This window comes from Plectropomus leopardus, chromosome 8 (genome assembly GCF_008729295.1).
Source record: "Plectropomus leopardus isolate mb chromosome 8, YSFRI_Pleo_2.0, whole genome shotgun sequence".
NCBI classification, from domain to species: Eukaryota; Metazoa; Chordata; class Actinopteri; order Perciformes; family Serranidae; genus Plectropomus; species Plectropomus leopardus.
The window spans coordinates 27,545,494-27,568,677 of NC_056470.1; the positions used below are offsets into that span (position 1 = coordinate 27,545,494).

General features: G+C 37.0%; 3 protein-coding genes across 7 annotated transcripts in view; 1 reads left to right on the forward strand and 2 right to left on the reverse strand.

Moving 5' to 3' along the window:
- pm20d1.2 (peptidase M20 domain containing 1, tandem duplicate 2) overlaps positions 1 to 13,330 on the reverse strand; it is a 76,582-nt gene extending 63,252 nt beyond the window's left edge. For 2 of the 4 annotated variants that reach the window (XR_006106077.1, XM_042492453.1), the window contains exons 1-12: positions 13,093 to 13,330; positions 12,888 to 12,974; positions 11,324 to 11,559; positions 10,786 to 10,872; positions 10,554 to 10,687; positions 10,238 to 10,357; positions 8,945 to 9,020; positions 8,790 to 8,851; positions 8,627 to 8,705; positions 8,450 to 8,521; positions 8,195 to 8,360; positions 8,006 to 8,105 (exon numbers count right to left, since the gene is read on the reverse strand). Coding sequence is in view for 3 of the 4 variants with exons in the window: in XM_042492453.1 (XP_042348387.1) it covers positions 8,006 to 8,105; positions 8,195 to 8,360; positions 8,450 to 8,521; positions 8,627 to 8,705; positions 8,790 to 8,851; positions 8,945 to 9,020; positions 10,238 to 10,357; positions 10,554 to 10,687; positions 10,786 to 10,872; positions 11,324 to 11,559; positions 12,888 to 12,974; positions 13,093 to 13,312 (1,439 nt within the window). In the remaining variant the exon portion in view is untranslated. Of the gene's footprint in view, positions 1 to 6,529; positions 7,687 to 8,005; positions 8,106 to 8,194; positions 8,361 to 8,449; positions 8,522 to 8,626; positions 8,706 to 8,789; positions 8,852 to 8,944; positions 9,021 to 10,237; positions 10,358 to 10,553; positions 10,688 to 10,785; positions 10,873 to 11,323; positions 11,560 to 12,887; positions 12,975 to 13,092 lie in introns of those variants that run through there. The other 2 variants (XM_042492452.1, XM_042492451.1) reach the window with 2 other exon arrangements.
- On the forward strand, positions 2,988 to 5,677 carry LOC121947408 (acidic mammalian chitinase-like). The gene is made up of 10 exons (XM_042492456.1): positions 2,988 to 3,012; positions 3,094 to 3,120; positions 3,237 to 3,441; positions 3,529 to 3,585; positions 3,680 to 3,845; positions 3,949 to 4,073; positions 4,170 to 4,293; positions 4,808 to 4,990; positions 5,126 to 5,242; positions 5,366 to 5,677. Exons 1-10 carry the CDS (start codon positions 2,988 to 2,990, stop codon positions 5,555 to 5,557), a joined length of 1,221 nt encoding a protein of 406 aa, XP_042348390.1. The 3' UTR covers positions 5,558 to 5,677.
- Positions 13,331 to 14,621: 1,291 nt separating the features above from the next.
- lemd1 (LEM domain containing 1) lies at positions 14,622 to 22,945 on the reverse strand. Of its 2 annotated transcripts, XM_042492323.1 has the most exons (11): positions 22,580 to 22,945; positions 20,228 to 20,324; positions 19,891 to 20,037; positions 18,590 to 18,654; positions 18,307 to 18,372; positions 18,040 to 18,195; positions 17,749 to 17,832; positions 17,535 to 17,627; positions 16,573 to 16,662; positions 15,397 to 15,470; positions 14,622 to 15,212 (listed from the first exon to the last, which is right to left on the reverse strand). In XM_042492323.1, the coding sequence occupies exons 1-11, from the start codon at positions 22,778 to 22,780 to the stop codon at positions 14,900 to 14,902; spliced, it is 1,386 nt and encodes a 461-aa protein (XP_042348257.1). In that variant the 5' UTR covers positions 22,781 to 22,945; the 3' UTR covers positions 14,622 to 14,899. The 2 variants fall into 2 exon arrangements, with proteins under 2 accessions (XP_042348257.1, XP_042348258.1); XM_042492324.1 differs by lacking the exons at positions 18,040 to 18,195; positions 18,307 to 18,372.
- Between the last annotated feature and the right edge of the window lie 239 nt (positions 22,946 to 23,184).

Sequence of the window (23,184 nt, forward strand, 5' to 3'; positions counted from 1 at the left end):
TTATGTAAGAATGGAAAATTAATTAACTTTAATATACCTTAGGAATGACTTTATAAAAAGGTAAGAGTTCTAAATATTCAAATTGAGACCACTTTCCAGTTTAAACTGGAGCCGTTTGTAAGTGTCATAATGGACTCGTCACACAATAATAAAAGTAACAGTAATAATAAAAGTAATAATATTATTATTATTTACTTCATTTATATAGAAATATATTATATAACAATGGATGCCGAACACCGACGAAGAAGATAACGAAGAATATGACAAAGAATAAGGTTTAAGACAGAATAAAAAGATAAATAAAAAGATAATTAAAAGACAACATCACATATAAGCGAGTATATAAAAACTGGTTTTAAGAAGTGATTTAAAGTCATTAATTCTGCAACCTTTATCTCCTCTGGCAAGCCACTCCAAGACCGCGGGGCCCTAATGGCCAGAGCACAGTCATGTTTAGATTAAAGTCTCGATGTTTGAACAGCCAAAAGGGAACTACTTGACGATCAAAGACTGCTAACCAGCTCATATGGGGTACCGTTCTGTACTCTTTCACAGTACGTTTTTTTATGCACACGTGTAACCTTGATGAACACGTGTTACCAAAGGCAAAAAAAAAAAACAAATAAAAAATAATGGTACGTTTGTCACTGTTGTGCACAGGACAATGTGAATGGATGTATGTGCTGGCAAACAATAAGATCTGCATAACGAAAATATAATTGCCAAGCTGGGACAGTCATGGAATGCTGTTTGCCACCTTTGCTTACACTGAAGCCAAGATGTCATCCAGCAAATCATGCTTTGCATTATGTAATGCTTTTTCAACATTTTGTAATCAAACGCAATCAATGCATTTTGTCTTTTTTTTGCATGTCAAGGTTAGAGTAAACATAAGGTACAGGAAGAGAGTTAAAAAGAAAAACTGCTGCAAAAAGGAAAAAAGACCTATTATATTAAGAGAAGCAGCACCAATTTGGAAAACATTCCCAGAAATGTGAGACAACGTAACCATTAACTCTTGATTACAGATTTTGTTTGAGGACTTACTATCATTATATTTTACCCATTTCTTCTTTCTAACTCTCAGTGGGCATCAAGTAACATCAGAGTGATAGCCATTTGTAAGGAAACTGAGCAATCCAGCTCAGTCTGAATAAAATGTCCAACCTCAACAAACATCTCCTACTTTCATCCTGGTGAAGACACGCTGTCAGAGTTTAGGGATGTTAGTAGCACACGTGAGGTGGAAATATTAACAGCACCAAGAAAAAGCAAATAACTGGACCTTGCTATGATTCACTTATTGACTGACATGTCAATAAACACAACAATCACTTTAAAAACAGAAGTTAGAGAAGAAGATGTGTAGATGTGTGATGTGAAGATGTGTATTGATTTCAAATAGTGTCGAACTGCAAACTAAAAGAAAAAAAACAGCTTCATGGAGAGCATTGCATTCATTGTCACCATCCCCTAAATCTGCCCCACCCTCTTTGGTTGCCTATTTTAAGGCCTCATCATCACATGTCCTCAGTCAGAGAGAGACGGTAGCTGCCTCCATCCCTGATCTTGCTGTAAGTATCAAACTAATATCTGCTATTATTACACCATGTTTTCAGTTATTTAAACTAAGAAAACAATAATGAATAATGAATGTATGTTCCCATACAGTGTGTGTGTGGGTGGGGGGGGGGGGGGGGGGGGGATTGATTAAATTATCACTGATTTAATTATTGGCATTCCAGAGTGACAAAACAAAAACAAACTTTACTAAAAAAAAAACGTACACTAGTGATCACGACACCAAGTTTTGTTTTGTCGACTGATAATCATCGTAAAATTATTAGTAAAGTACAACAGGGTAGTTTTCTATTTAACCTCTTCTTTTTTTATTAAATAATGTAGTGATTTTTGAATAGATGTGGTGATAAAACGTTCTAATTTATTTGTTATGTGATTTAATAATTCCAGAAGCTTTTTGGTCATTGAATTATTCTTCATCCAGATAAATTTATGTGAAAACTGGTAGATCCAGCTCGGATTGTCACATTATTCCAGTATTTTACAAACGCAGTGATATAGTAATCTCCTGTTTAGAATACACATATAATAATGTCATGTAAATAATTTGACGCCTCTTAAATCATTTCTGTTTCTTTCTGTTACTGCTTTGTTGCCCTCCTCCAGCACCATCGGGTTGCCTTTTTCACTGTCCATTAAGTCTACTTTATCTTTTTGTACGATTTTATGCAGTTATGGTTACAGGCTCTTTTCCATCTGAATTTGAAGGAAAGCATTTTTTTTTTCAAATTTTCTATCAATATCACAATAATATATAATCATTGAGAAATCATGGCCAGAGAAATTGTGTGGTGAAAATCTGATGCAGTGCCAGCCCTAGATCCAGCTAAAAACAAATAAATGATACAAATTATTTTTGAAAGGAGCTGTCTGCTTTGGCTAGGAGATAGGACAATAAGACTTTTTTTATTATCTTTGAATTATTCAATTCCTCCTTTTAAATATTTGTGAGTATGGCCCATTACAGCTTTAAAGTGCTGGTTAGATAAGTAATGGGAGTATTACAGACATAAACAAGACATAAATGATAGATATGTTAAGTTGCAGTTCATTTTCTTTTACTCTGTCATTCTTAAGTGAAAAAGCAAACTGACTAATAAATTATTGGGCTTCAATGACCTAACTTGACATGCTATGATAATAATGGCACCTAGGAGAGTCTAATCAAATTATTTTTATACCATAAGCACTGACAAGAGAGAGACTTTTATGAGGTTATAGATAGTTTGGTTATTGAATTACCATTATTTAAAATTTCAATATGACTTTATTATTTGTCACAAAAACATCATAATAATGCAATAATGTTTGCCTGAATGATGGCTATTATGGTGGATATATTTGTCATATGCAAATAAAATTAATGTTTGTTTTTTTTCCATTTTTCATCCCACAGCACAAACATGAACAAGCTCACTCTAATTGCAGGTAAGGCAAAATTTAAATCAATTAAATAAATGTTTTCAAAAGCTTTGTTTTCTTTAGCTAATGCCAACTGTCACTTTGAAGGTCTTTCTTTGATCATTGCCAGTTTGGGTGAGTTTACATTTTGCTTTAAAAGTCTTACCAGCATCTAAATGAAGTCCCTAAATAATAAGTGTTGTTAATAATTTTTACCACAAAGTAACTCACTGATGTTGTACATGTTTCAGCCACTTCCTCCAAACTGGTGTGTTACTTCACCAACTGGTCCAAAAATAGAGCAAATGAAGGGGAGTTCACCATTTCAGATATTGATCCAAACTTGTGTACCCATCTGATCTATGCCTTTTCTGGCATAAATTATGCCAATGAGGTGGACCCTAATGAGGCGGGTTACGAACAAAGTTACAATTCCTTTAACGGACTAAAAGATAGGTCAGTGCTTTACGCTTTAAATCCTCTGCCAACTGTATTTCATTTTTAAGCATGAATTAATCATTGCTCAACTACTTCTCTCAATAGAAATGCAGATCTCAAAACCCTTCTATCAGTGGGTGGTTGGGTCTTTGGCACACAGAGGTGAGATACGTCAATACAACAGACTAAAATACATTTGATTTAATACTGTATGTGACATGACTTTTTCAGAGCACCCTTTTGTTTAAATGTTCAGATTCAGCATGATGGTATCAACACCAGCCAACCGAGAAAAATTCATACAGTCTACTATCAAACTACTGAGAGATTATGGTTTTGATGGGATTCACCTGGACTGGGAATTTCCTGGAACACGAGGGAGTGCTCCAGAGGACAAACAGAGATTCACACTGTTGTGCAAGGTCAGATCCATAACAAGGCAGAAATATAGTATACATGATGAATATTATTACAATTCAGTATATTTAATCAGCTTAGAGTGACCCATGTTTTTGTGTTGTATAGGAACTCTTAATTGCTTATGAGGCTGAAGGAACATTAACTGGCTATCCCAGATTACTGGTCACTGCTGCACTGGCTGCTGACAAAGGAATAATTGATATCAGTTATGAAATGACTGAGCTTGGCAGGTAAACTAAACTTTTTTTTTTTATTTCACAATTATTGTTCCAGTGATTAGTGGATTTCATGGGTTGGTGACCTTGATCATACTTGTCTTTCTTTAGGTACCTGGATTTTATGGTTGTGATGGCATTTGATCTTCGTGGCCCCTGGGAGGGTGTCACTGCTCATCACAGTCCCTTACACTGGAGATCACAAGACACTGCAAGCAGCATATACTTAACCAGTGTGAGTATACTAACTCCTACTGTAATTTATATAGCCTATTGATTTCAAATGGTATTCATCAATTATTGCAATTCAGGCATATTCTGATTTTTTTTAAACTTATTTTAATTCCCCAGATGATAAAAATAATATAATATAATATAATAATAATATGGTCAACTTTAGAAAGCAAGTTTGAATTGAGTTTTTATTTTTTCAATGTATGTTTTTTCCAAATGTGTTTATCAATATTATTAAAGCCATTTTGTTATGAATACTAAATTTGAAGTCATGTTCTTGTATTCAGGCAACTTCACAGAATGGGACAGAAACACTGACATCAGGGAGCAATATCTGCCAGCACAATTAAATTATCATATAAACTACAGGTACAAACTACCTGCTCTAAATGCCACTCTGCCAGTGGCCCACGGTGGCTTGCTCTTTATCTCAGAAAAAAAGAAGGATTGAACCTTAATCCATTGGAAGATTTGCTTATATTAACCATCAAGCTATGTATATTTCCATATTTCAGGACTTTGCAATGCAGTATTGGCTGAACAATGGGGTACCTGCGGAAAAGCTCATTTTGGGATTTGCTGCATATGGGCGAACCTTTACGTTGACCTCTTCATCCAATGAGGTTGGAGCACCAGCCACTTATGCTAATTATGCAGGCCTTTACACCAGGGAGGCGGGTATCTGGTCCTATTACGAGGTGAAAGTGAAAGCTCTAAACTATTTTGAATAAATAGTGTAATCATACATATAGATTTTGATGTGTACAGTGCATCATGTTTTGGGTTCTCCCTAAATGTTGGATTAAAATTTGACATCTGACTTTTCCTTTCAGATTTGTTTTTATCTTGAAGGAGAAACAATCCATTGGATTGAAGACCAGAAAGTCCCATATGGCACCACAGGATATCGGTGGGTGGGATTTGACAACAGAGACAGCATTAATTACAAGGTAGGCATTTCATAACTGCTCAGCAATTCTCCAGAAAACAATAAATTGTGATAAAAATTAAGTTAAACAATGGCTATGTATGTATGTTTGCATGTGCTATGTGTCTTTTTAACATTCTCTCAGGCGAAGTATATAAAAGAAAACAACTTTGGAGGAGTCTCTGTCTGGTCTCTGGACCTGGATGATTTCAAGGGGCAGTTCTGTAAAGAGGGAAAATACCCCCTCATTAGCCATCTGCATCGTCTCCTGATTTCAGGTAAGCCCAAAGATTGTGAAAAATGTCGATACTATCCCGGTATTTTAATGAGATTGTAATCACTTTGATTAGCTTGTACTCTAAGTTTTATCAAGTGTAAATGTTTTCTTTCACGTGTGAAATGTCAGCAGTTAAGCTTCATTTTACAAAGCAATGATAGTACTCAAACTACTTTTAATCCAGAGACTCCAACTGCAGACCCTGTTGGCCAGCCTGGTTCTGCAACTTCAGCCAGTACCACCACAACTGCCACTACCACCACCTCTACAACCCCCATCACTGCCACCTCTACAAGACCCCTCACCATCACCTCCACCACTACTACCACTGTTGGGAAACCTGATGCAAATTTCTGTATCGATAAGACTGGCCTACACCCCAACCCTAATGACCTAAACTCTTTTTACAATTGTGCCAATGGCATTACATATGTCCAATACTGTCCCCTGGGTTTAATATTCCAAGAGAAGTGCAAATGCTGTACCACCACAACCTTGACCAATACTGCCGTCACAACCCCAACCACTACAACTACCACCCCTACCGCCACTACAACCCCCCTCACCACCACCACAACCACTGCTGGGAAACCAGATTTCAATTTCTGCATTGATAAGACTGGCCTACACTCCAACCCTAATAATCCAAACTCCTATTACAGTTGTGCCAATGGCATTACCTATGTCCAATACTGCGCCAAGGGTTTAGTCTTCAAAGAGAGCTGCAAATGCTGCAACTGGCCCTAAATGAGCATGCATCATCATAATTACCATCCATGAGTGGTGAAATGCAAATTTGAACACAAAAAGTGCATTACTAGAAGCTGTTTTGTCTCATTTCTTTTTATTTTATCACTGCTAAGAAAAAAGCTTTATCCACTTTTTGTACTTTATGGTACTCTTGAGCTCATATGTTTATTGTTGGAATAAACCTTTTACTTTTAATACAACATAAATTGTGATTTTGTTTCTGTATTGTGCAATATGTACAGAATTTAATCAAATATTTTACATGATAAATAGTCAGTCAGTCAGTCAGTCATTTTCTGTAACTGCTTGTCCTCGTAAGGGTTGCGGGGGGGCTGGAGCCAATCCCAGCTAGTCCGCCATTAAAAGTTATTTGTACTGTTTTACAATGCCTGTCTCAAGATGGTGTGCATATTCAAAACACCTTTATATATCATGATTCATTGTAAAGAATCAGTCAGTGATAATACAGAATAAACTTGGGCAGTATCATGATATTAAAGTATATCAGGGTATTTAGGAATCATAGCAGGATGATTTTCAGTACCATTGAATATTCAGATGCACACCTCTCTATTAAAACTCATTGTGTGTAGTGCACAGCAAGCGCCACCAGAGGTCAGTCTCTGCTGTTGAAACAGGCAGCTGAGCTGAAAGACATCGCTCCAGCCAGTGTTCGGGATGCCATTATAGGACTGTGAACAGCCACAACGGCAGAGAGACTGCACAACTAAATATTTCACATCTCACTCTGTTAATTAAGGATTTGTTTTGACCAAAATAGAGACGGCAATTGTTGGAGCAATAACACCGTCATATACCCCGGTGAAATTCAGAAGGGTATGAAAAAATAGATATTACCCAAGCCTAGCATAGAATTCTTCTACTACTGTATGTGATTCAACAAAAAAAATTTAAAAAAAAATAAATTTTGAAATATCACCATTCAGCATTTCCACAGTAAGAACCAGCAGCTCAACAAAAATGCAATTTCATTAAATAGTACCATCAGGATTGTAAATTCAAAAATCATTACAGCAGTCTCATATAGTTATGCCACATAGTTATCCCATGTTCATGTTCAGGCAATACTGTATGTCATTAAATATGCTTGAGTCCATTGTTTATATGACGCTATGATTGAAGTGAAAAGTAGAATTGTACCCTCTGGCTGTAAAATAACATAATTTTGTCTGAAATATAGTCATTATATAGCAAGTCAAGGTCACATTAGGTGCTGTTGAAATAATTCATACTAATACTAACACAAACCATTGAGTTGCATTTGTGTTATTACCATTCTTTCTGTTCCTTAGAGTTCATGGGCAGAGCTGTGAGGCTCAGGGAGCTTCTGAATGTCACAGTTTTGAATCAGACTGAAGTAAAATACTACGAGGTCCTCATAGTTCTTTTTGGAAATCCGTTCATTGATGCCATGGAATCTAAGAAAAAGAAAAAACCTTTAAGGTATCTAAGAATAAGAAAATACGTTTTCTTTATGCAACTTCTTTGCACTGTTCTTGCAAGATAATTTCCTTTTATTGTCAAAGCTTAGAGGTAAATTGTGCAGTAGGTTGGCTCAATTTAAAACTCTTTTTACTATGTTTTTTGGAGCTTAATGTGTCACCAACCGCAGAAAGCTCTTTTGATCAAGAAGTTGCCCTCGTCTTTGACGGATAAATCTGTGCAAGCCATTAACTGACCCCAACATGCTTTGTTGAGACTTTTTTTTATTTAATATTAGAATAACTGGATTCTTACCTCTGAGCATCACCTGGTTTAAACCAGACAGGGACGAAGCGATAAATATCATTCGTCAGGTCCTTGAAGTGTCGACTGTCTGTGTTCCCAACACAGATGCCTGCACATTAAAACATTACATCAAAACACTTATGAAACACACGTATCTTCATAACCAAATTTTTGCATAATTAAATAACTGGATTCTACCTGGAGCAACTGTTACTGTTGGAAACATGTCCAACACAGTTTTCTTAATGATCTGGAAGCCTAAGGACTTTTCATCAGCAGAGCTGACGGGCAGAGGGTCAAACCCCTCAACAAACTCTATCTTCACTCGCTGGTCCCCAACTGTAGACTGGATTAGGTCCAGGACCTAGACAAGACAGCAAACATCTAATTCAACTCAGAATATTTACAGACATCAAGGACTCTGAAAAAGAGGAATGACATTTCTGACTCTACCTCTTGTAAAGACTGTGCTGAGTGGATTCGTAGATTTACATGAGCTTCAGCGAGGGAAGGGATGATATTCACCTACATGGCAGGAAAGAATTTCAGACTGTACTAAGTGCATTATTTTTAATCTAATATCCTGTAAATTACCCTCTATTTTAAACATGAAATACTTTGTAACTGTACCTTAACTCCTGCATTAAACATGGTGACTGCTGTTGTTGTCCTCACAAAAGCATTAGTGTCTGGTTTTCTTTCAAGTACTCTGTAACATAAACATGTTCACTGATTTATTTCAATGGATACAATCAGAAGACACCACAGTAAATTAATTTTAGGATGCAATTACCTGCCAATAAGTGGGGCAAACAGCCACAAATTCGACATTATAAACTTCAGTGGGAGCCCAAACTGGAGACGAAAATGAGAATTTTAGAAACAACAGAGAAGGATCTAATGTGCTACTCGTGATGAGTGCTGGACTTAAAAAAAAAGTTATTTTACCTTGTGCGCCAGATGCTCAAATGTTCCATATTCAGGTCCATGACCAAATAATCTCGGCATAGGGTTCTCCTCTAGTCTGAGGAAACAGCATGACACAGTTGAAGTCGTAGATTTGGGCTTTTTGTTTCAGGGGTGGTAAAAATGTAGAGTGTAGATAAACACATGGCACAGCATGAACAGAGAGACAAAGCTGGGCTCAAACCACAGGACTTATGGATTGATTCAACCCTGATTCACCCCCTACAATTGGAGGAGATATCCGGTCTGCGACCTTAGTCCAGACTGATATCCTGGATGATTACGGTTATGATCACGTCAGTGTGGAGCAGCTGATTATGTTGAAAAGCAACGGTAAACACTGTAGCCCTTGAGGCTAAGTTATCTGGCATACTACTGTTGACAGACATCAAAACTGTCAGTTAAAATCTCATCTCCATTTCTCGCTGAAGAATAGACAACCCGTGCAGACCGTGTCTCCACAAGCAATAAGAAGTACTGCATTCATGGTCCCTCTGCTACAATAATTTTAACAATCATGTAATGACGTGCCATTATTTTCTTTTATTTTCTTCTTATGTATATGATGTAGCCCGATTTCAAAATCAGAAAGGATTTTTTCACTGTGTGCCTGTCTGTCTTTGTGTGTCTGCATGTCTCTCTCCCTCTCTGTAGACACAACTGACAAGTATTGTGGAAGAACTGGATGCATATTTTATCATTTATCATGATCAAATCATTCATTTAAATGTTGAATCATATTCAACATTTCTAATATTGAAAAAGAGATTCTGAATCTCAATGTGACTATTTCTAGTTCAATAAATGTTTAATAAAATAAAATAAAAATTTAAATCGTTTACATTGTTCATAAAAGAGTTTTTAGTGTGATTTCCTCCCAAATTCGCTTGCTCAAACTACAGAACAGATGCCAAAACTATCGCGGCTGAACACGAGCCTGCTGCAGCGCTTGGGGCCGTGTAGTTCGGGGCCGTGGTGTGTCCAGTGTGAACAGTCTGACTGGTCAACACAGGCACCAAAAACAAGCAGCGCTCATAAAAAATCAGCACACTTTGTGGTCGTTGAATGTCCAGTGTGAACCCAGCATATGACACCAAAACCCAGCAGAGACTCTCAGCATAGTGTAAGACATGACTACTTTGGTACATGCCGGTGTGACAGATAGCCCTCCGAGATTTACTCGCAAAACAAAATATCTACCTGCATTTGGCACTTGGCAGGTCTAGTTAATATAACTAGTTAAAAATCCAAATTTGGAGAAAATTTAACTCTTACCTTTTGACTGCTGCAGCCAAGATCCCAATGCTGGTCTCCCTGGGAGGCATTGAGGAGTGACCAGGAACCATAGACACACTGAGCTTTACAGTGGCAGAACCCTTCTCACTTATCCCAATTCTATTAAACAAGTACACACACATAAAACATAGATTTATAACAATCACCTATATTCTTTACACAATTCAATAGAGACATACCATTTAATGCTTTTCTTGTAAGCTTGCTAGGATGTCTGACTCATCCAAATTATATAATTTTTATCACAGAAAATCTAAAAAAGAAAAATCACGTTTGGAGCAGGACAGGTTCTTACAGAGCGGCAGGTCCTTCAAGACCACTGATGACTCCATCAAGCACAGCCAGGCCCTCGTCCAGGACAAACGACAGCTGCACACCACGCTGCTTCAGTGCACGCACAATGTTCATTGCTCCCTTGTAACCATTGACCTTTAAAAAGAAACATTGAAGGACACAAACATTAACATATGACATCTTATTTAAGTCCAAATTTAAAAAAGTAAGAGTTTAATAAACATTTTAAGTACTTCTTCATCATGACCAAGTCCAATGTAAAATCCTCTGCGTGGAGCATAGCCTTTTATCAGCAAGTACTCCAGAGCCTGAAGTATTCCCTGGGAAATAAATAAAGCATATCAGAAATCAGAAATTAGGAATACTTGACTGTTCCCTGAGGGGTGATTGTGTTTCGTTACAGTTGCTCTGTTGCCAAGGATAGAGTATTAGAGAATGTAGAAATATGTACCAGCACAAAGTATGTAAAAATATAAAATACAAAATGGAAACACAGCAAAACTAAAACAATTAACACTATAATGTGTGACAATGTAAAAATCTAAAATCTAAAGACATACAGCAATTAGTACTCGTATGTAAATATTCAAAATTATAAACATGTATAAAGTGCTGAGTGTGTAAAGTGTGTAAAATATAAAACTGTTCCTTATGCTACAATACAACGTATAGAATTAGTATGTTAGTTAGAAATATAAATATATGCTGATGCTAATATTAGTTTACTCTGTTGAATTGCATGATCACACAAAATATCACTTGTTCTCTCACCATTAAAGAGCCCTTGTCGTCGATGGTCCCTCTACCATAGATGAAGCCATCTATCTCCGCAGCAGAAAATGGTGGAGCCTCCCAGCCATCCGACTCTGAGGCAGGCACTACATCAATATGGGCCAGCAGCATGTACGGCATCAGGTCAGGCTGCGATCCTTGCACCGAAAACAGGTGGCTGTAATTGGCCACCAATTCATGACGAACCAGGCTTGAAGAGAAAACTGTTGGGAAGGCTGACACAGGAAGAAGAAGTCGAGCTTAAAGGGGAAATTCTGTCTACTGTACACATAAAGGTCAGTTTAATACTCACAAGAAACAGAGTTTTATATTTTATTCTAAAACTGTCAGTAACTGCAACTTTTGTAGTGTGTACAACTTATGTGTGTCACTCCTAAACCCGCATGGTCTTTGGTGAAAGTGCTTTTAAAGTTTTTGCTCCCTCAGTCAACTTCAACTAGATTTTATTATAAGCATGGGCGATTTAACCCCCTGAAACCTGGTGCAACATTACTTTTCTTGTGCTACATTCAGACACCTTTCATTATTGAAACCTTTGAACCCTAAGCATAATGGTAAGATTTTTTTTTTCAATAACATGGGGGAAAAAGCAGCATGAGCAACTTGGTAAGAAATGTTCCAAAAACTGCAAGAAATTAGCAGATTTAGAAAATAGTTTTTAAAAGCTAGGGGAAAAAAGCTAGGTAAAACTATATTTACATGTCCATAATTACATATTTAAAATTAGATTTAAATAATTATTATAATTTTTAAGCATGTTTTCTAGACCATTTCCTTGTTTCTTTAATTGTTTTGTTTTTTTAAAACTTTTTTTTTAATTTACTAATATTCTAATTCCTTGCTAATATTGAGGCCTTTTCTTAGTAATTGGCTAGTCACTTTGTTCCCATGTTTTTTAAAGAAATTGAGCCAATTCAATTTGCCACTGAATGCACATGTCCCATTACTGCACACAAGTCTGTTATTTGTTTGTTTATTTTGTTTTGGGGTTGTTTTTTGTATGAAAATGTTTTTGCTGTTTGTTTGAACTTTTTGCTGTTGTGTTTGTTTGATCTTGTTAAATCATTATTGCTGTCGATTGATCAGGACTCATTTGAAAAGGAGATTCTTGATTCTCAAGAAGAGAATAGAAGACGTATAAAATAAATTAAATAAGAAACTATTTGTCATCCTTGATTATAGACTTAGCTGAGCAGTCAGTTGATCCTAGCAGCTATTCCTACAAAGGGTCTGCTGACACCTGTAACGTTGAGTGAACCACCTCTTTAATCGTAGAAAAGCTACCTTAAATAACATACTGGGATGAATTAGACTCTACTGTGTGTTATAAATAAATTCACAGTTATGAGGAGACAGAAAAAAGCACAGCACTTACATGCACAGCATCAATTTAGGCTTGTTAACTGTTGAACTTTGGCTAATAGTTAGCTCGACCTGCTCGGCTAAATTACGTCGTGGGAAACCATTACACCGTGAACACGTTACTGACACTTTATGAGGATATTGACAGTGTGACATGTTTCTTTGCAGCCTGTGTCGTTACCTTTCCGGAGCAGCCTGTCAAACTGCAGCAGCGCGGTGGCGTTGCTCTCCCTCTCTGAGAAGGACACGGTGGGGATCCGGATAGCTTCTGGATAAATACAGAGACAACGTCGGTTAACATCTGCCACTGCCGCTTTCTAAGCGTTTCTTTAAGCTACTTTCCACAAAAGTTAACGATTATTTGCACATTAGCAAGCGACATTTACCTTTAAAGTTTGCAAGAAGCTCCTCTCTCTGGTGCTGGTCTATGAGCGGTGAGATGTTACTCGTCTTTTCCCAATTTGCGAGTTGAAGTCCGACATTTACGTCCAGTGAAAGAGTCCTGATAGACGCTATGATAAATAATAGCAGCACTGTGATGAAAAAACTGCAGAAAATAATCTTTAAAAACTTAATTGTTTTGAACTTTGGCCCTGGCTCTGTCATTGTTGTCTGTTGTGACAGCGGAACTCGTTCACTGTGACTGAGTGCAGACTGAATTAGTTCAGGTTTATTGAAGGAGAGCCACCTGCTGGCGCCAGAATAACTTGCATTTTTTTTATTTACAAAATGAATATGTACAAAATATCAGGTAATTAATAGCAAAACGAGTAAAAAAAATATATTTTAAAAAAAAGGAATTACATAATGATATATAAAGAGTATAAATGAGAGCATTTAATGATGATTACATAAAATAAACAAACACAAAAAGACAAAATGAAAAAATAAATAAAATAAAATAAATAGGGTTACATGCCTTTATAGCTTCTGTATAAAAAAACAATAATGACACGCGTATATGGAAAGTAAGTAAATAAATAAAGTATTTGATTACTTAAAGTAAATAAATAAAAAGTAAAATAAAAATTGAAAATAATAAAAATGATTAACAGAAAAAAACAAACACAACAAATTAAAAAAAATAAATAAATCATAAAAATGCTTAACATAGTTACATGCATATTGTGGAAAAAATGACAGAAATATAAATGAATAGTATAAAGGACAGTTTTTAAAGACAATTAAATGACAAACAAAAATAAAAAAAAAGTAAATAATAAAAAGTGATGAACATGGGTACTAGCATATAGAGCAAAAAAAGTATATTCAGTCAGAGGATTCAAGGGGAAATTTGCTTTATTTTCCAAAGGTTTTGCATGTTTTTGTTTTTTAATCAAATGAGTCACCTGAGAAGAGCCTTAAATTATAAGAAAAAATGTAAAAATTCAGAAAGTGACTGAGAGAATATTTGTTTGTAAATAAATAGATTAGCATTTAGCATAAAAAAATAGATATTCAAGACAGCTATTATCTGGATTATTATATTAGATAATATTAAAGGAACAAATTGAATTAGGGGTTTCAAAGAAATTCAAGATTTTTCTAAAATATGTTAAATATTTCACATTAAAAAGGGATGTGAAATAGTTTCTATATGTTTATAAAAGGAGCAGGGGGTATCAGTGCCTGTAAACTTTGCAATAAGACAATTAGCTGGGTATATTTTCTGTAAAATTTTGAGGTGCACTTCCTTATCTAACTTGTAATCTTAATCATGACGACATGATGAAAGTGGATTTTACCATACGACTAATGCCATCATTTTTATGTCTGCATGTGTTTGTTTTCACTTTAGCAAGTATCATCAGTTAAACAAAAAGTATGAAGCAAAACATCCTTTATTGAAATATGGTTCAAATATTTAAAAAATACAAACAAGTACAGCAACATTAATTCACTGAAAAGGCACCATGGCATTACACAATGTGGGTTAGGTCATAGAAAAACAATATAGAATTCTCATTATTATTTATAAATTTGAAAAAATTGTTTCAGCTAACTACATGGACAGGAGCACTTTGGTTACACATCCATTAGCAAAACATATAAAAATGTAAAACTGGACTTGAGGTTTGCTCTGATACAGACACACACATACACACAATAGTAAAGCAACATGTGCTTCCTGAAGATATCCCTGAACAAGGCTTGCATCACCGAAAAAGCAACATCTGTAAGTCAATATAAGAGTTACTCCTGTCCAGAGAGTGCTGGTGTGTCTTGTGTCTCAGCCTGAAGCAAAAGCCCTTTCTCACTGTCTGACCCCTGGTTTAGGCCATCCAGTAAAGCCACAAATGGACTGAAAGCATCATCCTCAACACAAACATAAATGAGGTACAGGAGGCACGCCACGGTGAGGAAGACAAAAATCCGTATATGTATGGGCACAAGGCGGCGCTCCACCTCTCGTCTCTCCAGGGTTGTGGGACTGGCAGGAGTGTCTGGATACACGTACTGGACAGGCCTCCCTGCTGCGCCCTTGATAGGTCTCCGACGTGTGGCGCTAGAATACAACAGCGTATATATGCTGATAATCCAAAAAAAACCTACTATGTGCCACTGTTAAAGCTGTCCACATTTCACACACAAATTACAATTCCGGTACATTTCTTGTACTGTGGTAAAATCTTATTTTTATTTAACAACATTTAATCGGTGTACTGTAATAGTGTTGGCGTGGCACTTACTGGATCCCTGTAGGTGTGGCATCAGTGTTTGGAAATATGTCCTCGAGTGTATCTTTCACAGGCTCCTGAGAAAGCTGGAAAAGAAAGCAGAAATTTCTGTAAGAGTGGACCAGAGAAAAGGAGGAAAATGTCCCAGACAGCAGATTCCCAAAGAGGAGGAGGCCCGGCAAGTCAGATAGAAATAGAGGAAAAGGGTGTTCATTAATGTTATCACCAGAGATCTGACACAAACTGACATGTTAAAATAGAGCAACTGTTAAAGGTCCCACATAGGGAGAAGTAAAAATTCTATTTATTCTTTAGCAGGTAAAGGGGCTATATAAAAATTGTGAAAGTATCAAATTGCTTAATGCACAAAGAAATGCACAGTCTAAATTCAGAAAGTGTGTCTTAATCGCAGTACTCTGTCTCATCAAGTCTTTCATTGCCACAAGTTGCACATTTTTGGGGGTCATCTATTTGATTTTTTTTTTTTTGTCCAAGGCTTTTTAAGAAAGAGTTTCCCCCGGCCCCTCTTACCGCATTATATTTGGGGTGAGTCGAGCAGAGTGAATGAGTTTGAAGTTCAGATCATCTATCTGTCCACACTGCTAGTGAGAAAGTTGCTGCAATAATTTTGGATATCTGAGAACCCAACAATATTTGATATGTAGCTGAAGGATCTGACAAATGATGTACATTAGGAGAAAATAATATTTTCTATGTCAAACAGGGGGGAAATGGCAAAAAATGAACTGAAAGGTTAATGGTCTAACTGCTTAACTGTATCACTGTGTCTTATGTCAATAACCTACAACTCATGTAATGACATATGTGTGGGGTTTTTTTTTTTTGGTCTGTCAATACCAATGTCCTGTTGAATCTAAATATATAAAATGTATTATATTCAGAAAGACACTATGATAAAAATAATGTTTGGTTTTGGGTTTTTTTTTTTGTTTTTTTTTTTAACATTAAGGCACGTAAGCATGTTCTAGAGGAAACCCAAAATAAAAGCATGAACCTGTAAATGAGCATAATATGGGACCTTTAACTTAAGCGTGTATAATTTTCTAGGTGGTGTTCAACACAGTAACAGTGACACATGGAAGTTACACCACACAATGTGTGTTCTCGTAGACAATACACACACATCCCATCAAGTGATAAAAAATGTTTCATCATGTATGTCTATGCCTTCATTTCCAATTTATAAGTTGATGCCTCAGGAGTGTAGTAAAGGGACTGGTTCTCCATGGTGAACTTGTCCACAATCGTCCTTTTCAGCTAAGGAAAAGAAATATAACAGATTAGGATTTCTACAGTCTAAATTCCCACCCGTGAACTTCCCCAACCACTCTAAAGTAATAATTAACTCCACAAATGACCATTTATGTGTCAATTACGTTGATCTTGTGAAGAAAAAAAAGTTGAATCCAAATATTACTATACTATTACTATCAACTATTGCTATTTATCCAGTTTTGGGATAAGTACTTCCCAAACAGACAGCATTTTCCAACAGGAAACTGAACCGGAAACTTCATTTATGCTCTCTTCAAAGCAAGACTCCACTTATAAAACCACTAACGTTGCCTTGCTAAATACAGGAGGTACTAGTTGACCACCTCACTTATTAGTTTTTTGTAGTATTGTGTTACCTCTGTGAATTTGAACTAACCTTTAAAAAGAAAATCTAAAACAGGAAGTCACACATTAACACTAACTTTCTGATGGAGGCAACAGTACACCAGCAGCTTCCTGTTTGCAGCAATGTTACTTGTCAATGGATCTGGCTTTAAAGAGAGCATAGATGAGTTTATCTTTTAGTTCAGTCCCCAGTCGGAAAGGGCTGCCATAAGGGCTGGACATAGAACTGGATTAATGAGACTTGGATTGTACTGCACGAGTTGTTTGAGTTTGTAAACAGATGTTTTGATATAGTTTTGTGGTTATTAAAAGTGGATCTCCATGACTTAAATTTATCAAGAATTACTGGATTCTTGATTTAATGCAGGCGTGCAAAATAAAGTTTTCTTCTCAAAGTAAACATGAAGTGAATAAGTGATATACAATTGATCATTTGTGGGGTGAAGTATTCCTTTAACCACCACCAAAGTTTGAGCTTAAAGTGTGGCTGAACAATGAGCACTACTGACCCTGTTGGACCGTGACCAATGCTCCTGCACATTGCTCCCATTCAACACTCTCTCTGTGTCTGTGCTACTGGAGAGTGACCTCCGACTCTCCATCTGTTGTTACGGGTAAGAATGTACATGACTGACTGAGCACTTAAACAATGAAAATGCACAACAAAAATTTCATTTTTAAAGATGTGAAATGTGGGTTTGAAAGCAAGTAGGATTAACTTTCCTCTTCAACCATTTGAGTTATGCTGAAGGCCTGAGAGGAAAACGATGAACTGCCACTGGTTACTGATTGTGATCCACATGGCAACTGCAAGGATTTGTATTTTTATCATGTTAACAGCAACACAAATATATATCATTCATCACACAATACTCCAGTGCAATACCAAAGCCCATGAGTGTAAAACAAAAATATCCCATTGGTGGCTTGAGAAGGACACACAATCAAGTTACAGTCTAAGAAAGGAATGCAGAGAATTTCAAATCCACGAGAAGTGAAATAAGACCAGCCTACCCCTGATCCTAATCCTGAGCGTTGATCTACAGAGGATGCTTTACTAATTCCTACGGGAATCTGCAAGCAGTGAGGCCGACTCCGCTCTGATGATTTTACCGCATTCCCTGAATTCCACTTGGGACTAGGTTCCCTGTCTCTAGAAGCATGAGCGCGCTACAAAAGACCAAGCCGATCAAACAAAAGGAAATAAAAACATATCAGCGTCCCCTGAGAATTCAGATTGACAGAACTTTGTGCAAAGATATGAATATCTGTAGTATTTACCAGCCTTGATGAAGGTAAAAAGCACTGTGGGTAAACAAAATCTCCATTCTGAAACCACAACTTTACCTGTGAAAAGTAAAAAAGAGTCATGCAAAGAGTGAACCCTTCCAGTCAGAACACAAGTCTACAGTTGCAATCTGCAACCACTAAGTGGCACTGTAGGGGAGATTTATTTCAAGATTACAGTTAGTGATGGCTAAAATGCAAGGTCTTTTAACCAGCAGGTAGTGTTCTCCAAATCACTGCACCAAAGACAGGAAAAAACGTCCTGCAATTTTCTCACCTGACTGCTCACTTGTTGTGCTTTGTCTGATTGCTCAACATCTTCCTCTTCTGCTTCTTCAGGATCTGTTCAAGTCACATAAAACAATACAAAGCAAATTATTATCTGATACAAAGCATAAAAATAAATATCTTCACAAAAACGAAAAGACATTTCACATTTAACATTGTTTCCCACATAATTATAATCTGTGGGGTGTTTTTGTTTGTTTGTTTGTTGTGTCATGTTCGTGCTCCTTTTTTATCAATTTGTATTCCCTCTCTGAATTTTGAATTTGGAATACGCAGCGAATGCAGAACTTATAACCCGTTCTCATTCCAAAGTCATCAAATACCACGGCCACTGCAATGCTCAAGATCCCAACGCCAAAAGCCTCTTTTCACATCCACGTTACGCCACTGCACGTTGTCAGCTGAGAACACAGCCGGACAGGACCATTCAAGTTGTTATTATACGCCAACGGACAGCCAGATGGCACCTGCCTTAACACAGCTGGCGTCAGTTGAGAACGTGGCCAGACGGAACCGGTCAGGCCTGCATGATACGCCGATGGACAGGGTAAAATGCTGGGGCTGATGACATGATACAACAAGCAGAAAGGTCCCTAGAGGGTGGGCAAGAGAGGGGGTGGATGGGTTCAACAAACCCAGACTTCCTGTCTGAATGTGATGGGGGTTTTTCTACACCTTACCGTGCCTCTTTTGCCTAAGCCTAACCATCTGTGCCAGCGTATATGTTTGTTGACATCCCATTAAGGTTGCCATGTGCTTTTGTTGCCTGAAGATAACCAGGTGCGGCATAATCTAACCGTGTGCTTGTGGTGGGATTACAGTAGAGAACGTCAACAGCAGACTGACAAGGATACCTTGAGTGTAGTTTGTAGATGTGGAAGTCCACTCCAAAGTGGCAATATGTGACAACTTAGGATGACAATGTGTTGGAACTTGTTGTGAGTTATTTTTTCCCTCAGCAGCTGTTTGAGGAGTTTGTGTCGCGGAGTGGTTAACTGATCTGTTGATCTGGTGGATGAGAGGAGAAGGTGCTGCAGACTTCTAGATCCAACACAATGAACGCTTAGTTTAACTTTAACTGTGTCTGAGATCCTGCTGCTCCGTCTGTGCCCAGAATACGCTTTACGTTCCCAAGAGTTTTGTGCAATTGATAACCAATATGCAATCCACTAGTGTTCCTAATAATGGTCCAGCTACAAAGATATAAAATCAATATGTCTCTGCAGCTGTTTTAATCGTGGTGAGCCGCCACAAATAAATGGATGTGTGGGAAACCCTGATTAGTCATACCTGACCCTTTATCCTCCTCTTCCCCATTTTCCTCATCTTCTTCACTGTCTGAGTACAACACATCTTTCTCTGCTCTGTTCAGATGGCCTTGTTCCTCAGACTGAAGCAGCTTCCTGAGTTTCTTCTCATACAAGGCTCTGGTGGAGGCTAACACAGACAAACAATGCAATGGCAATTAGTATTTTCAGATGGGATCGAATAGACTTAAAAAGAATAGAGTGAAGGTGAACATGATGTCTTAACACAATTACTAAAATAAAGCTGCATTATTGATGGCCAGAAGGAATCAATTTTCTACAATGAAAACCAATTTTGAGAGTGTTAAGTGCAACCTCACCAACAATGGGCCCGGCTTTAACCCCATATTTGAGTAGCGCAGCCTTGAGGTCATCGTCAGTCAAACCACATGGGTCGGGCATCTCTGCATCCTCCTCCTTGTCATCACAAAACACAATTTGTTGAAATTACCGAATGCTATTTGATACACGACAAAAGCTGCAGCTTGAACGTCAGCAGTTTTCAGGTGTGGGATGCAGAGCATAAAAAACAGCTGGAGGCTGCATTTTACAAATCTGTTCAATGCTCATTTTATTTGGGTACTGAATTAATATTCTATTCTGTTCTTATAACATCTACCTATTCTGAACAACCACAGAAGAAGAGGATATCAGTTAATGCTGGTTTATCAGGTATTATCTGGCAGAGAGATAACTATGATAGGTTTATTATCTGGCTGTAAAATGCTCATAATTGTCACAGCTCCTAACAGCAACACTGAAATGATCTGTCAACAATCAGTGGGGCTGCATCTAACTATTATCTATCTAATGATCAATCAATTTGCCAATCATTTTCTAATTTAATCTTGTATTAGTATAATGTGTGAAATGCCAAAAAAGTTCTAAAAGTTCTAAAATGTTTGTTTTGCCTAACTCACAGTCCAAAACCCAAAGATATTCAGTTAGCTATGATACAAAACTAGTCTCAACTAATGATTGTTTTCATTTTTGACTAATCTATCAATTATTTTCACAATGAAACTATTAATTGTGTAGTCCGTATAAAATAAAAATTCTGATAAATGCTCATAACAATACCCCAGTATGCAAAATGACATCTTCAGTTTGCTTCTTTTCTTTAACCAACAATACAAAACTCTTTATTTACTATCATAAATGACAAAGAAACACATCAAATTTTCTCATTTAAGAAGCTGGAACCAGCAAACGTTTAACTTTTTTTCTCTAAAAAAAGGACTGAAATGAATAATTGATTATCAGAATAGTTGGCGATTAATATTCTCATAATGGACTAATTGATACAGCTTTATATAAAGCAGTAAAAAAAAGCAAATTGCTACATTAAAAAGGCTGCAACCAGTTTGTATTATGCTTGAATAATGACTTAAATGCTTAAGTGAATATCAAAGTGGTTCCAATTACTCTGCTTGAATTTCCCTAAGTATTTCAGCTCCAAATATCAGTATTAGGCCCTAAGTGCAAATCTTGCATCAGTTTCTTGATATTAAACTCTACCCCTGACTTTACACCATTTCATAGTTGAGGCTTAATAGACTAAACACAGTCTGCCCAAACAGACAGTCTTTCTACCCCATGACACGGCACAGAAACAACTTCCAGACCTCAAGTGCTAGTGCTCTTCTTGGCACCCACAAATGAAAGTGACAGGTGCGGCAAACACATGCACAAGATTGCAATGGCAGAAGCCAGCTACAGAAATGTCTCGTGTAAATCTATACCAACTATACAGCTGGTGGCTCATGGTCAAAATACTACAGCAAGCTGAGAGGACTAGCGGTGACCCAGATCTCCCTCTATTTCCTCCACAGCTGCTGACCTCACACAGCATTCATTTAATTCAGTTCATAACTATTATTATTATTATTATCATTATTATTATTAATAGTAATAATAATAGGCCTGTATGTTATTTGTGTGTAGGGAGGGGGTGGTGCACAACAGAAGTGGCTTGTCAAATATTTTTTTAATCACTGGAGAGGGATGTTTTGTTTTGTTTTTTTTATAATTTGGGGTTTAGGGAGGGACATACAACTTAAAGTGGTTGTATTACATATTTACTTTTTTATTTTTAATCTCAGCTGAACTCCAAAACCTACCAGCAGGTTTGAAAGGCATTTCTTCTTTACAATTTCTCAAAATTAAACCATTTATCATCACCAGAAACTGTAAAGACTGAAATTATGGTGCTGCTTTTTGGAAATAAGTTTTATTCTCATGCAGTATGCTTGTTGCATTGGCCTTCATATGAATATAAAAAACATATGGTTAGGGCCTATTTATGTTAGAGGGAGGTTCATGCATTGCCCCCAGACATTCAAGAGAGGATCAAAACAAAATTTTATAACAAATTTCACTTCTGCCACCCCCTGTAAATAAAGAGGACTTGTTATGATGCACAATGGCCCCTCTTTATAATTGTTTTTTTTTTTTTTTTAAGTTGATGTCCTTGAAGAAAGCATTTTTAAAATGCCTTTTACCAAGCATCACATTTATAATTATGTTTTTTACTATTCAGAACGGAAAAACACTGTTCTGTTGTTATTGGTCTCCTATATTTAATGCTATCATTATGTCAAGTCAACACGTAACGTTACACGTTGTGACTGCAAAAGTCAATTAGCATTACATTCAAAAGTTTGATCACTCACTGCCACATCTTGCTCTTGATGATCTCCCTCCTCGTCGCTAGAAAAATCCGCAGCGTTTGTCCGGTCGATGTGTTTTAAGTGCAACTTCACATAAACCTCCTTTTTGCTCTTAGCAGGTGGCAGCGCGACATTGTGGGCGACTAAATCTGACTTGAGTCTAGATTTAGAGAGGTTAGCAGGGTCCTCCACAAACAGCGACATGTCACAAAGAGGACGCAGAAATTAAAAAGTGGCCAAACCAGTGCTTAGTTGTTCTTTGTATCTGTATAAGAAAACGTCTTTTGCAGTGAGTCACATGAACACCCGACAGAGCTGCTGGGAGCAACCTCCTGCCTGAGGTCTGAGGATCAAACTGAACTGAGAACAGCTGCAGCTGATGACCGCCGACGACGTGATTGACAGCACAGCAAGGAGCCAAAGTTATATTAGCGTCACTAGAAAGCTACTAATCAGTGGGATTCGCTATCTACCTTCAAATTTCATTGTTGTTACATTTAAATTATTTATGAAACTTTTTTTTTATTGTTGATCTATTAGAAAATAAAATAAAAACCATAAGGCGTGTGTGACTTTGATCTTCTTTTTCATTTAGTTAGTTTTAGGGG